Here is a 12,632-nt window from a genome sequence, read left to right as displayed (position 1 = left end):
ACTTGTCTGTAAAATAACTGATTTTTGAAGGTTAACATATTTAAAGATTACAGAAGTACAAGTTGTTGAAGGAACAATATTGTGTAACAGACTGTTATAACTAGTCAATTCACAAAGGTATTAATGAAATATTATACAGCAAAGAGCTGAATATTTGCTTGACACAATGTGTGTTAACACATGTTTAATTCTGCTCTTTGCAATAAATAAAGCTCTCACTTCCTGGCACAAAATACCTTTGATTCCATATGTTAGCCACCTTTCCTCTCAGCTTCCACTGTTTGCTCATTTTTCTTCTCCAAGTCTAAAATTAATTGTCGTGAGACATTTGAGAGCTCCATAGCATGTGGCTTGTCTTGGTTCACAGTTTGATACATTTTCATCTATTTTCATATGTCATTCATGCTGTGATCACATGTAAAGATATCAGTGTAATCGTCATGCTTTGGATGTCTTCTTCTGAGACTTGCTACACATGAGGAAAAGGATATTTTTAGGACTTGCAGCCAAATTAATTTAGTTGTCTAGTGTTATGTTCTTGATAGTGAAATGTACTTGGGCTCGAGACCACAGAATGGAACTGTAGGAATGATCCTGGTGTGCACCAGAATTGTGCCAGTTGTTGACAATAAATCTTCTATAGACAAAATAATTTGAAGAACATACTGTTTATTTTAGGTGCCTTACTTAATTCCTGTGTTTGTAATGGACAAAAATTACAGCTATTTGCTAATACCTAATGATATTTTAGGATGATGGACCACCTCCAGATCCTGTGTACAACTTCTTGGCAGATCGACAGCGTGATCCGAGAGCCAGTTCTCGTGGTGCTCCATTTCAAAGAGGAGGTCGTGGTAACCGTGGCATGCCAACACAGTATAGAGAGAGAACAGGGCCACCTGAAACAAGGGTGAGTATTGATTGCACATTTTTATTTGGCCCTTTAGGGAGGCAGTGCTGGGAGCAGAAGCTTATGATGACTAGCTTGTGGTGCCTGCTCCTTCTATAGCAGTGCTTACAGGTTATGAAGGAAACAAATGTGTAATAGATAAATGTGTTGCAGAAGTGACATGAAAGTAGCTGGAGAGCTGCTAGAAGGAACAGGTACCAGTAAAGCCTCTACACTCATCTTTGTAAATGATACTGGCAATCACTAGACACAACACCACATTTGAATCAATACTATTCACGCAGTGGCTATTTATTGCAGTGATGCACAATACTATTGTGTATCTAAAGTTGGCAATGGCCATGAACATTCCAGAGCGGTCTGAAGTCAGCAGACATTCATCGATCAGAGGGGGATCAAGTAAAAGTGTGTCAGTAGTATGTGCATGGGTTTGCGTGGGAGTGGATAGGAAAGTTTTTGACTAATGCCAGCAATTATAACAATTTGTTATTTGTTGCATATATCAAAACTGAGTCAATATCTGTTGTGAATTGTGGTTACTACAGTCAATTTAGAAAATGTACACTCTAAGAAGTTTGAAGATATTTGGACCTCACAGTCAAAGTTTTCAGTTTACAAATTCCACTGACAGAGAAACTTAAAAAAACTATCACCAAACAATTTAAAATTGCTACACTGATCTTTGGTTGCAAATCACAGTCTTATAACACGCCCATCTATAAAACTGTAGATCTGTTGTCCGTAGTCTGGATTTTGCAGTATTCATGCCCAGGATCTTCACTGAAGTCTTGCTGCTTCTCCAAAAACTAGGTTGCAGTTTCATTTGAACTGATCACATTAGCATAGAAAATTTGAAACTGATGTATGTGCATGTTATGATTATTGGTGAGCCACCAGTTTCTTACTGTAGCCTGCTATCACAATAGTCTGTACTTATGTACAAGATATTAAGGACCTGGTTGCCTTCCAGAGTAGTTTTCTAGATTGTAGCCAGTGCCTTTTTACATCTCAGTGGAATAGTTGTATCATTTTAGTAGAAAATTGTTGTAAGTTAAACCTTCCCTTGCAAGAGAGTGTTGGTTCCATATGTTTGGTTGTCCCAGTGGTGGATGCCAAGGATATAGTGGGATCTAAGACAGAGGGCAGCAAATGAGATGCACATGTAGTTTTTGATAATTTTTTTTATATAATTTAAATAGCAGCAAGTCCAGGGCAAAATCCAAAGCGAGTCCTTGAGATAGGCCAGATCAGTATCCACAGTAATGACAGAGGCTAACTGACAGTGCTTTGACTAGGCAAGCACAACTAAACTAAGCGGCATCCTTTTGATGGCTCTGTGGCGGTGCTTGCCGCGCAGGCTAAGGAGGATGTGTTTCTGGAGCTGGCAACAGGTTGGTGATGCAGTCACATGGGTTACTGCTAACTTGTAGACATGGACTGGCATGGCATGGCATTGCATTGATAGTGCCATACCACATACCCTCCCCCTCCCTCCTCCCAAAGAAAAAAAACCTTGCCGTCATATACTAGTGCTTCCAGAAGGGGCAACAGGGGGAAGATCTGGGGACGGGTGCCATGGAGAAGGCAAGAGGTGGAACTTCAGCCAGTGACAAGTTCCTTTTGTCCACACCCTGACTTTCGTTATGCGAATAGCGGGGGGGGGGGGGGGGGGGGCAGCTGCAGGGTGCGCATCCATGCCCAGGGGTGGAGCATCTTCTTCTGTTGGTAGAGGTGCAACAGTGACTAGAAGGTCCACAGCGGCCCACAGGAAGGTGATAGGGTGAGGGGCCCCACCTCCCATGGCTGGGGCTGCTGTTTTTTTTTTTTTTTTTTTTTTGTTGTGGTTTTAGGGCGCAAAACTGCTATGGTCATTAGCGCCCAAGGGGCTGCTGTTGCTGTGGTGACAGTGATGGTGCATCAAAGTCCATTGGATCTCCATCTGTCAGAGGTGGCACAGGACCCAAGGGTGGCAAAGGCAGCTGAGGCTGTGTGATTCTCCTGGGCACTGAATCTGCAAACAAACTACTCGTAGCATGATAACACAGCCCGCACAGATGGAGCTGTTTCTGTTGGCACTCCTGCATCGTGGCATACTAAGAGCAGCCCAAGACTTTGGTGATAATGCCTCATTCCCAGCGCGTGTTGCTGCCAGTGCTGGAAAAGACCAAATCATTTACTTTAAACTTACAAGGGAACCTCCCCATCGCACCCCCCTCAGATTTAGCTATAAGTTGGCACAGTGGATAGGCCTTGAAAAACTGAATACAGATCAATCGAGGAAACAGGAAGAAATTGTCTGGTATTTGACAAAAAAAAAAAAAAAATAAGCAAAATATACAAACTGAGTAGTTCATGCGAAGATAGGCAACATGAAGGATAGTGTGAGCTCAGGAGCGCCGTGGTCCCGTGCTTAGCGTGAGTAGCTGCGGAACGAGAGGTCCTTGGTTCAAGTCTTCCCTCGGGTGAAAAGTTTACTTTCTTTATTTTCGCAAAGTTATGATCTCCCGTTCGTTCATTGACGTCTCTGTTCACTGTAACAAGTTTAGTGTCTGTCTTTTGCGACCACACTGCAAAACCGTGCGATTAGTAGACGAAAGGACGTGCTTCTCCAATGGGAACCGAAAACATTTGCTCGCAAGGTCATAGGTCAACCAATTCCTCCACAGGAAAACACGTCTGATATATTCTATACGACACTGGTGACGGCATGTGCGTCACATGACAGAAATATGTTGTCGACTCACCTAACTTGTACACTTGGCTAATGGGTAAAAAGTTTCTTCTACCTTGCCCGATTTAGGTTTTCTTGTGGATGTGATAATCACGCCCAAAAAACTGATGAAAACATAAGAGTTTGTCACAAAACTGCAACAAATGAATGCAACAGTTTCACAGTCGCGCAGTTTTCCCTGTGCTCTGTCAAAATATATGTTTTTAACGTTTTCAAATTTTTCCATGTGTAGACCGACAAATCCTGCATATGTTCAAGCAAATCTGAACATGTCCCGGAATTTTGGAGAGCGAGGTTGATTATGTGTGAGTGCCTGAACTTTGATAATTGACACACGATCACGTAAACAATACTGCTCTGTGTACCTGTGCAACTTCACAAAATAACGGTCTGAAAACAAAAAATTAAACTTTTCACTCGAGGTAAGACTTGAACCAAGGACCTCTCGTTCCGCAGCTGATCACGCTAACCACGGGACCACGGCGCTGCTGAGCTCAGTTTATCCTTGATGTTGCCTATCTTGCGCATGGACTACTCAGTTTGTGTATTTTGCTTATTTTTTTCATAGTTCCACACAACTTCTTCCTGTTTTCTCGAGTGATCTGTATTGAGTTTTTCAAGCCCTATCCACTGTGCCAACTTATAACTAAATCTGAAGGGGGTACGATGGGGAGGTTCCCTTGTTAGAGCACTGTGGATGATGGGTCGACTGCTTTAGGGGTGCAGAAGCTGAAACAGTGTCCTATGTTGACTTCCATGCAAGAGCTTTGCTGGTGGTGTTCTGTTGTATGGATGGAATGATAGGATGAGAGGAAGAGCACAAAAGCTTGCTCCTGCATAAGGGAAGCACGTAACTTGTTCATCTGTTTGCTTGAAAGTTTGGATGAAGTGTTCTGCTTCACCATTAGACTGAAGGTGGAACAGTGTAGTTGTCACATATTTGATTCAGTTGGCGTCACAAAACTGCTGAAATTTTGCCAGTGTGATTTGAGGTCCATTGTCAGAAACCAGCATTTGTGATAGGCATTTGATGCTAAAGACTTACCGTACTTGAATCTAAGCCGCACCTGAAAAATGAGACTCTAAATCAAGGAAAAAAATTTCCCAAATCTAAGCCGCACCTGAAATTTTGAGACTCGAAATTCAAGGGGAGAGAAAAGTTTTAGACCACATTTCCAAATCGAAACAAATTTGGTCCATTGTAACATGAGACACAATTTAGGTTGAATGGATGAAGATACAGCTACAGTAGTTTGGTTCGAATCGTAAGCTTAGCAGTTAAGCTTTACCAGGTAGTCATTGCTATGCGTCAGGTGTTCCGTCCATATGTATATGGGTACCCTTCCTTTTTCATGTGCTTTGTCTGGTTTGAATCAATTGCTTATTTTGCTTTGATCTGATAAGTGCCGTTCTCTTTGTTTACGTCACTCTAAGCTGAAAATGCATTATTGTTCAGTGTCGTGCATTGTTTATTGCATTCTGATAATGAGTTTAGGACCTGTTGCCACTCGTGGCATGGCTTGCTTTTGTGCGTGCTACTGCCACTTGCAATTAAAAAAAAGGGAGGAATTGTCTCATTTGTGAAACATTGGCAAGAGGCTGCTATTTCTTGTTACTTACACTGCTGCTTTCTTTAATAATGATCAGCAAGAACCAAATAAAGACTGCATATGATAAAAGATGTTATGTACAAGAGTTTAGCGAAAATTTTTCTCCATTTGAAAATCTTTGCAGGCACCTCTTTAGTGCATTACATTCTGCACAGAAATTATAGTCATCTTAGATTTTAAAATCTAGTCAGTTGCCGTGCTTCATTTCTGACTGTATCATTATTCAGCATAAGAATGATATCAATATAAACATGACATGCTATGTATATTCTTCCATGTTTGTTGTTCTCTCACTCTGGTTTTGTAGTTTATTAAGCAGTCAAGATTTAAATGAGATAACAGCAAACACGAAAGAATACATGGCATAATGTTTACATTCGTATTATTCTTATGGTGAAGAGAATACTGCATGTGATTCACAATTCATAAAAGTTCCTATTAGCAACTATCTCTCATCACAGGTAGGAAAAAATTCAGAACGTAGATTTGGCCATATTGACATACATCCCAAACAGTCTTGCCAGTCGGATTTTCGTAGTAGATTTTTAGTGATGACTTCAAATGCAGAATGTGTTGTTGTTGTCTTCAGTCCATAGACTGGTTTGATGCAGCTTGCCATACTTTTTTATCCTGTGCAATGCAGGGTAGCAATACTTATAAAATAAGAATGAAAATAACTTAGAAATTAAATGCTGATATTTAAAACAAAATTTTATTAAGTTTGTAATACATCTTATTCGAAAAGTTTAAAATATCAGTCATGATTCTGAATCATTATCACTCAGTTCTTTGTTGCTCATTTCTTCATACACAGGATCGTCCTCCATACTATCTAGTGCATTGGATGTCGAACATTGTTTAAATGCTTGTTGCACAGTCTGATTTGGAACACACTTCCATGCATCATAAATTCATTGGCACACTTGCGACAAACTTGTGCATTTTACATGTTGGTGTCAGTTGTCTGTCACTTTTTGAAAGCCAGTCTGTGTACATGCGTTTAAGCTTGTCCTTAAATGGTGATTGCAGAATTGATATCATCCTGCCTGGAATTACTGCCAAGTCTGTTTTGCTTTCCTCTAATTTTAATTTTACTGCAGGTGTTGTATGGCCTGCATACGCATCTAATACCAACAGACTGCGTAAACCAAGCATTGCACCAGGGCGATGATTCCACACACACCTAATCCATTCCAGCAACATGTCCTCTGAAAACCACCCAGTTTCGATTGCTTGTACAATTATAGTTTTTGGAAATACTTCCGATTTTGGTAAAGTCTTTCACTTGAAAACTATGAATGGGGGTAATTTATGTCCACCTGCTGTGCAAGCAAGCATGACGGACGTCCGCTGTTTTTCACCCCCTGATGTAAGAACACTTACGTCTTTCTTTCCTTTGGTGTCAACCGTATAATTCGATGGCATGTAAAAATATAGGGGAGTTTGGTCAGCATTTCCTATCTGACTAAGAAGGTATTGCTTTTCTGTGCATCGCCTAATTATGAAGCACTGAAATTCCAAAGTTTTTCTTCATAATTTTTCGGCAGCTTCTGTGCAACTGGAGTTCGCTTCCGAAGCGAAAAACCCCAGTGCTTAATAAACAGATCAATCCAGCTGTGACTAGCCATAAAATTTTCGATTTTTTGCTCTCTAGCAATTTCATGTGCCTTAATTTTTAAAATTTTGGCGTTCACAGGCAGGGATTTTTGATGCTGTTCTTTAACAAATTCATTTAAAATCACTTCTAGTGCATGATATCGGCCACACTTTGACCCACTAAATGCTTTCCTGCTACTTGAACATTCAAATAATTTGTCCCTCTGCAGTCGCTATCGCTTGATGGTGCTCTCATCAGTCCTATATTGCAGACTTGCAGCACGATTAGAACTTTGTTCCGCAAAAGAAAAAACTCCCCTCTTGATTTTGGCACTATAATGAAAGCGCTTCATTAATGGTTCACTAACACCAACAAGCACTTCACAAAATTCCACAGAGCAGTATGTGCCGCTATGTGAATTCTTAATGAGCCTCAGCATATCAGCTCGTGCAACAATCCTAAAGTCTTATGCATTGTTGGTATTTTTGTGTAAAGAAATTTATTTTTGTTGCTACGAATATTTGAAAGGCTGCTACATTCAAAGCTGAACAATACGGAATTTCTATTTACTTTGTTGGATAATGTATGAAAATGCAGTGGTTGAAACTGGGGGCGGAGAAAAAAAGCTCATTTTCTACCTTTTTTTTTTTTAATTTATTTACTGACGCAGAGGTTTTGCTGCCAGTATTTATCTTTGTGCCTACAAAGCATGCCTGTGTAGTGCTACATATATTCGACGGCAGAAGTTAGTTGTGATGGCACCTACCAACATTTTTCAGGACTTCCGCTAACTTTGCACTTGATTCTAAGCCACAGGCGGTTTTTTGGATTACAAAAACTGGAAAAAAAGTGCAGCTTAGATTCAAGTAAGTACGGTATGTCAGCATCTTCATAGTGCTAACCGTTGTGGTGGAGGGCATGGGCACCATGAATGGAAACTTGCTGAAGGCATCGACCACAATAACCCATTGTGAATTCCAGTTGGACTCACAAAGTCAATATGTAAACATTGTGAAGGGGTGCTGGGCTTGGCCCAGTAAAAAATATTTGTGGCATAGGAATCTGGTGCTCTGCATGTGCTGGACATAGTGGAGTCCATTGTTCTATTTGAGTATGCATGCCAACCCATGTGCAATGGCATCAGGCAAGCTGCTTAGTGCATATAATGCTCAAAGATCTTGATGGAGAAGGCAAAGAGTTTCACTCTGAATATGTAATAGGTTGAAACCCTGCTGCACTGACAAGCTCTGGGAAAGCACAAAATAATGGCATTTTTCTGGATCACTAATGTGCTTAATTGAATATGGTTAACCAGTGTGGAGGTACTGCAACAATCTTGAGATTGGGGTCCGCAGCTGTTGCTTGAGCAATCTATCACTGGCCAATGGGAAAGCCATCAATTATTTCATTGTCCTAGGCATCAGTGTGAAAGCAATAGTCTTCTGAGGTATCAAATGCCAAATCAATGCTGACTGGTAAGCTAGAAAGAGTGTCTGCATTCGAACACTTAGCCGTTGGCTTGTACACAATTTCATACCGGTAACTGTTGAAGAGCAGAGACCAGCCCTGCAACTTTTTGCACCATGTGCAGAGGGACTAGCTTTGGCGGGCCAAACAGTGAGGTGAGAAGCTTGTGGTCAATCACTACGTAGAATTTTTTGCCATACAAGTATTGGTGGAATCTGGTCATGCCCATATATGATAGGAAGTCCTTCCTTCTCCACCTGCAAGTGGTTGCAGTGTGCTTTGGTGAGGCATTTAGATGTGAAGGCAATTGGAATTGGCTGTTCAGTGATCCATCTTTGTCCAAGAGTACAGCACCAATCCCATATGAGGATGCTTCAACTACAAGTACAGCCAGCTTAGTGGAATCAAAATGTACCAGACATTGATTGCTCAATAAAGAATCTTTCTGTTTCTGAAATGTGACTTGACACTCCCTAGTCCACTCATACAGAACATTCTTTCATCAAGAGCAATGCAGTGGAGTTGCAATCTGTGCAGCGTTTAGAAAGAACAGAATGCGATAAGTTAGTTTAGCCAACACAACTTGGAGTTCACTGACATTTGAAGTCTCCCTGTTAAATTGTTAAAAGCTTAGTCAGCCAGTGTCGTAATTTTGAAATGAGAGTTAGTATGACTGTTGCATAGTAAATATTTCGCAAAGCTCAGTTGTGGAAACTAAGTCACTGAATATTAAAAGTAATGACTGACTCCACAAAATAAGAGGGCATGTACATTCATGAGTGAGTGGTTCAAAATAAGAATTAATACTGTAAAGGAAATGGGTCATAAGTATAGTTACGTTGATACACACTTAATTGTATGCGAACGTACGATCGGGATAGAGGCATATATGTTCTAAATACTATCATTACCCATGGCCTGGGTAAAAAGAATTATGGTTAAAATGCATTTCTTCTTCTAAGAAAGAAAATAATCAGACTTCATAATTAAATGAAAAGAAAGATTGCAGGTTCTGAATGTTGCGGCAAATATGACCTAAATATTCAAATTGACATTGGTGGCCACGAAGGGAAAGAGATGAACACATTCACATACCTCTATTGTTGAGCAGCACCATCGTGAAGATCGTCGCCTCCATCTAAATTTTCCATACAAACTTAAAATAATAATAATCTTTCAGAGTTACAGGAGCTGGGATTCATGACTTCGTAAATGAGAAAGTCATTTTGTTTCAGCAGTTGCTTTCATTATTTAGCACAATTTCACTAGTAATTACACATCACTTCTTATCACCAGGACATGAGGGCAACAAAAGGTAATATTACTAAAACTAATAAACGAAGAGAGTAAATCTTCTTTTGCCCATCAATGGTAAATACTTTTCAAATTAATCTTTGGTATGAGAGTTGAATAATTATGTGTACATTTATCAATAAGAAAAAAACTATTAAGTTCCTTTATGCATTCCAAGGAGCTGCGAGGTCCTGGATGGCAGTTAAGTGTGACTGCAAAAGATATATATCCCGACTGTTGATCACATGTCCTAAACATTTAATTTCAGTGTGGAGGAAGAAGCACTATTGAGAAAATTTAGATAATCGGCATTTGAAGCTGTCTGCCACACAATTATACTGTTGCCAACATATATTGCATGTAAGGACCACAAAGATAAGATATGAGAAACTAGGGCTCATATGGAGACATATAAACAGTTGTTTTTCCCTCGCTCCATTTACAAGTTTGTTGGTTGGTTGGTTTGGGGAAGGAGACCAGACAGTGTGGTCATCGGTCTCACTGGATTAGGAAAGGATTGGGAAGGAAGTCGGCCTTGCCCTTTCAGAGGAACCATCCCGGCATTTGCCTGGAGTGATTTAGGGAAATCACGGAAAACCTAAATCAGGATGGCTGGACGCGGGATTGAACCGTCGTCCTCCCGAATGCGAGTCCAGCATTTACAAGTGGAACAGGAAAGGAAATGGCAAGTAGTGGTACAGGGTACCCTCCGCCACACACCATATTGTGGCATGCGGAATATCTAGGTAGATGTAGATGTAGAACCCAGCATCAGAGAGCACTTGAAACAATTTCCTGAGGTTGGTAAACTGTCCATCAGGACTACAACCCAAAACTACAATGTCTTCCAGATAGTTCAAACAAGAAGGAACTGTAGAAGTCAGCTGTGATAAGTAGCATAGAAAAATTGCAGGTGCTGACGCGCTGCCAAAGACCAACCACAAAAACTTAAATAACCACATGTGGGACTTGAGCACAAAAACTTGTTGGGACAGTTCATTGAAGGAAGACACAAATAGGCAAAGTGAAGTTCCATCTTGGAGACGAAGTGACCTGCACCCAGCTTGTCCACAGTTCTTTGGGCCATGGCCAAGGAAAATAGTTGATCACTGTCATGGATTAACAATTGTCCCGAAATATGTGCACAAGCATTCTTTGCCTAAAGGTTTCTTTCTAATTATTCAAAGCTGATGGCCACTAAGTGGCTGTGATGGGGAATCACACCAATGTCCTGCCAAGATAAGAGTTCTTGTGCCACTTGATCTCCGATAGCATGAGTGACAGGCCATGCTCAGAAAAACTGCGGTTACACATTATCTTTCATGGCAACCTGCGGCCTGAAATAATTAGCTTGGCCTAGGCTATCTTGAAAAATGTCACTAAATTCATCACAAAATTCATCTGCCATCAAAAAGGAGTTCACTGAAAGAACATTGTCTTGAATGTGCAACCAAACAGATCAGAAGAGTCCACACCTAAAATATATTGGCGAATGAAACTGTTTTAGTAACATTACAAAATATGACACATAGTCTGCAAATATATAGCACAGGGAGTGTCATGTCCACCGCAATCAGAAAAAGTTGTTTGTCATTTGTGTTGATTGTGCTTGTGTAACAGATCGAAGTACTTCTGTTCAACAAAGTTACTGGTGCACCAGAGTCTTAACTGCGTGCATATTTTGTGTATGACAATCTGCATAGTAACAAACAATTTATTGGCAATGTGCTTAGAAAAAAATTCATTTACGGTCATTGAATGAGACCATGTAGAATGGTGACAGTGCTTCTTGGACCTGTGTATTTTTTTAAACTCACAGACTGAACATGACCATGCTTGCCATGATGATAATACTTAGCATCAAGACAGGGGCACACATGTCACTTGTGGGCCATTGAACATCAATGGCAGGGTTTAATACTGATATTCTGCTGTCTAGTACACTGGTTGTATTTACGTTGCTACCCTGTCTAAGATTTTGTGTGCTACGTTGTGTGAATTACGGGCACAACGTGTTTACCAATACTCTGAACTGCAGGAATAGGAGCAGGATCAAAGTCTAATGCTACACTATCACAAAATTTCTGATGCTCCACTATTCCAAAACGTATTGCAAGCTAGGATCAGGATACTTAAGAATCTGTTAACGTATGTGAGGATGTAATACATTTTGAGTAATGACATCCCTAATCACGGCATCGCTATAGTAATGTCCACACTCACTCTTGAAGCTGCAATGGCGTGTAAGTCCTTGTAAGTCAGCTACCCACTGCTTGTGTGTGTGATTGAGTTGTCTATGAAAACGAAAGAAGTTGTAATTTGCAGCTTCCACATTAATCTGTTCATCATAATCATTGTCTAGTGCACCCATTAGTTCTTAAAAAAAATTTCAGGACGGTCAATACAAAAAAGTTTGCAGACCAACTGGTGAACAGATACTCCCACTGTTGCAAGAGAATAAGGATGCCTGTCTGTACCTTCATTGCGATGCACTATGAAGTATGAGTTGAGCTGTGCACGGTACTCAAACCATTCCTCTTGTGTAGAATCAAATGCAAAGAATGGCAGTACAAAAACAGGTGCTGCTTGTTGTGGCAATATTGCAGGTGTTGAGGGCAATATTGCTGTGTTTGCTTGCTTAGCATGCAGGGTCGCCATCATCTCCATGAGTTGCTGCATCTGCTGCACCTGAAGCTGAACTGTCTAAGTTACTGACAGTTATTGTGGAGGACTGCCCAAATGAAACACACATAAAATGACGAGAAAAATCACTGTATCAATGAAAATAATCAATTTTTGAAAATATACATAATTGGATAGATAAAAACTCTACTCACCAAGTGGCAGCAGGAAAACACACATATAAAAAGGTATTATAGGTTGCTAGCTTCTTCTGGCAGAAGGGTTGAGGGGAAAGGAAGAAGGGTGAAGGAAAAGGACTGGTGATGTTGAAGAAAAGGGATAGAGTTTGGAAAAGTCGCCCAGAACTGTGGCTCAGGGGAGCCTTACCGGATGGATGAGAAG

At 40.5% G+C, this 12,632-nt stretch overlaps 1 protein-coding gene across 1 annotated transcript in view; it reads left to right on the top strand.

Annotated features, from left to right (window-relative positions):
• The window catches only part of LOC126091906 (uncharacterized), a 191,540-nt gene that overhangs the window by 22,554 nt on the left and 156,354 nt on the right, over nucleotides 1–12,632 (top strand). The window contains exon 3 of the mRNA XM_049907210.1: nucleotides 752–910. Within this exon, the coding sequence (XP_049763167.1) occupies nucleotides 752–910 (159 nt within the window). The remainder of the gene's footprint in view (nucleotides 1–751; nucleotides 911–12,632) is intronic.

Source organism: Schistocerca cancellata, chromosome 7 (genome assembly GCF_023864275.1).
Source record: "Schistocerca cancellata isolate TAMUIC-IGC-003103 chromosome 7, iqSchCanc2.1, whole genome shotgun sequence".
NCBI classification, from domain to species: domain Eukaryota; kingdom Metazoa; phylum Arthropoda; class Insecta; order Orthoptera; family Acrididae; genus Schistocerca; species Schistocerca cancellata.
This window is presented reverse-complemented; position numbering and strand designations above follow the sequence as displayed.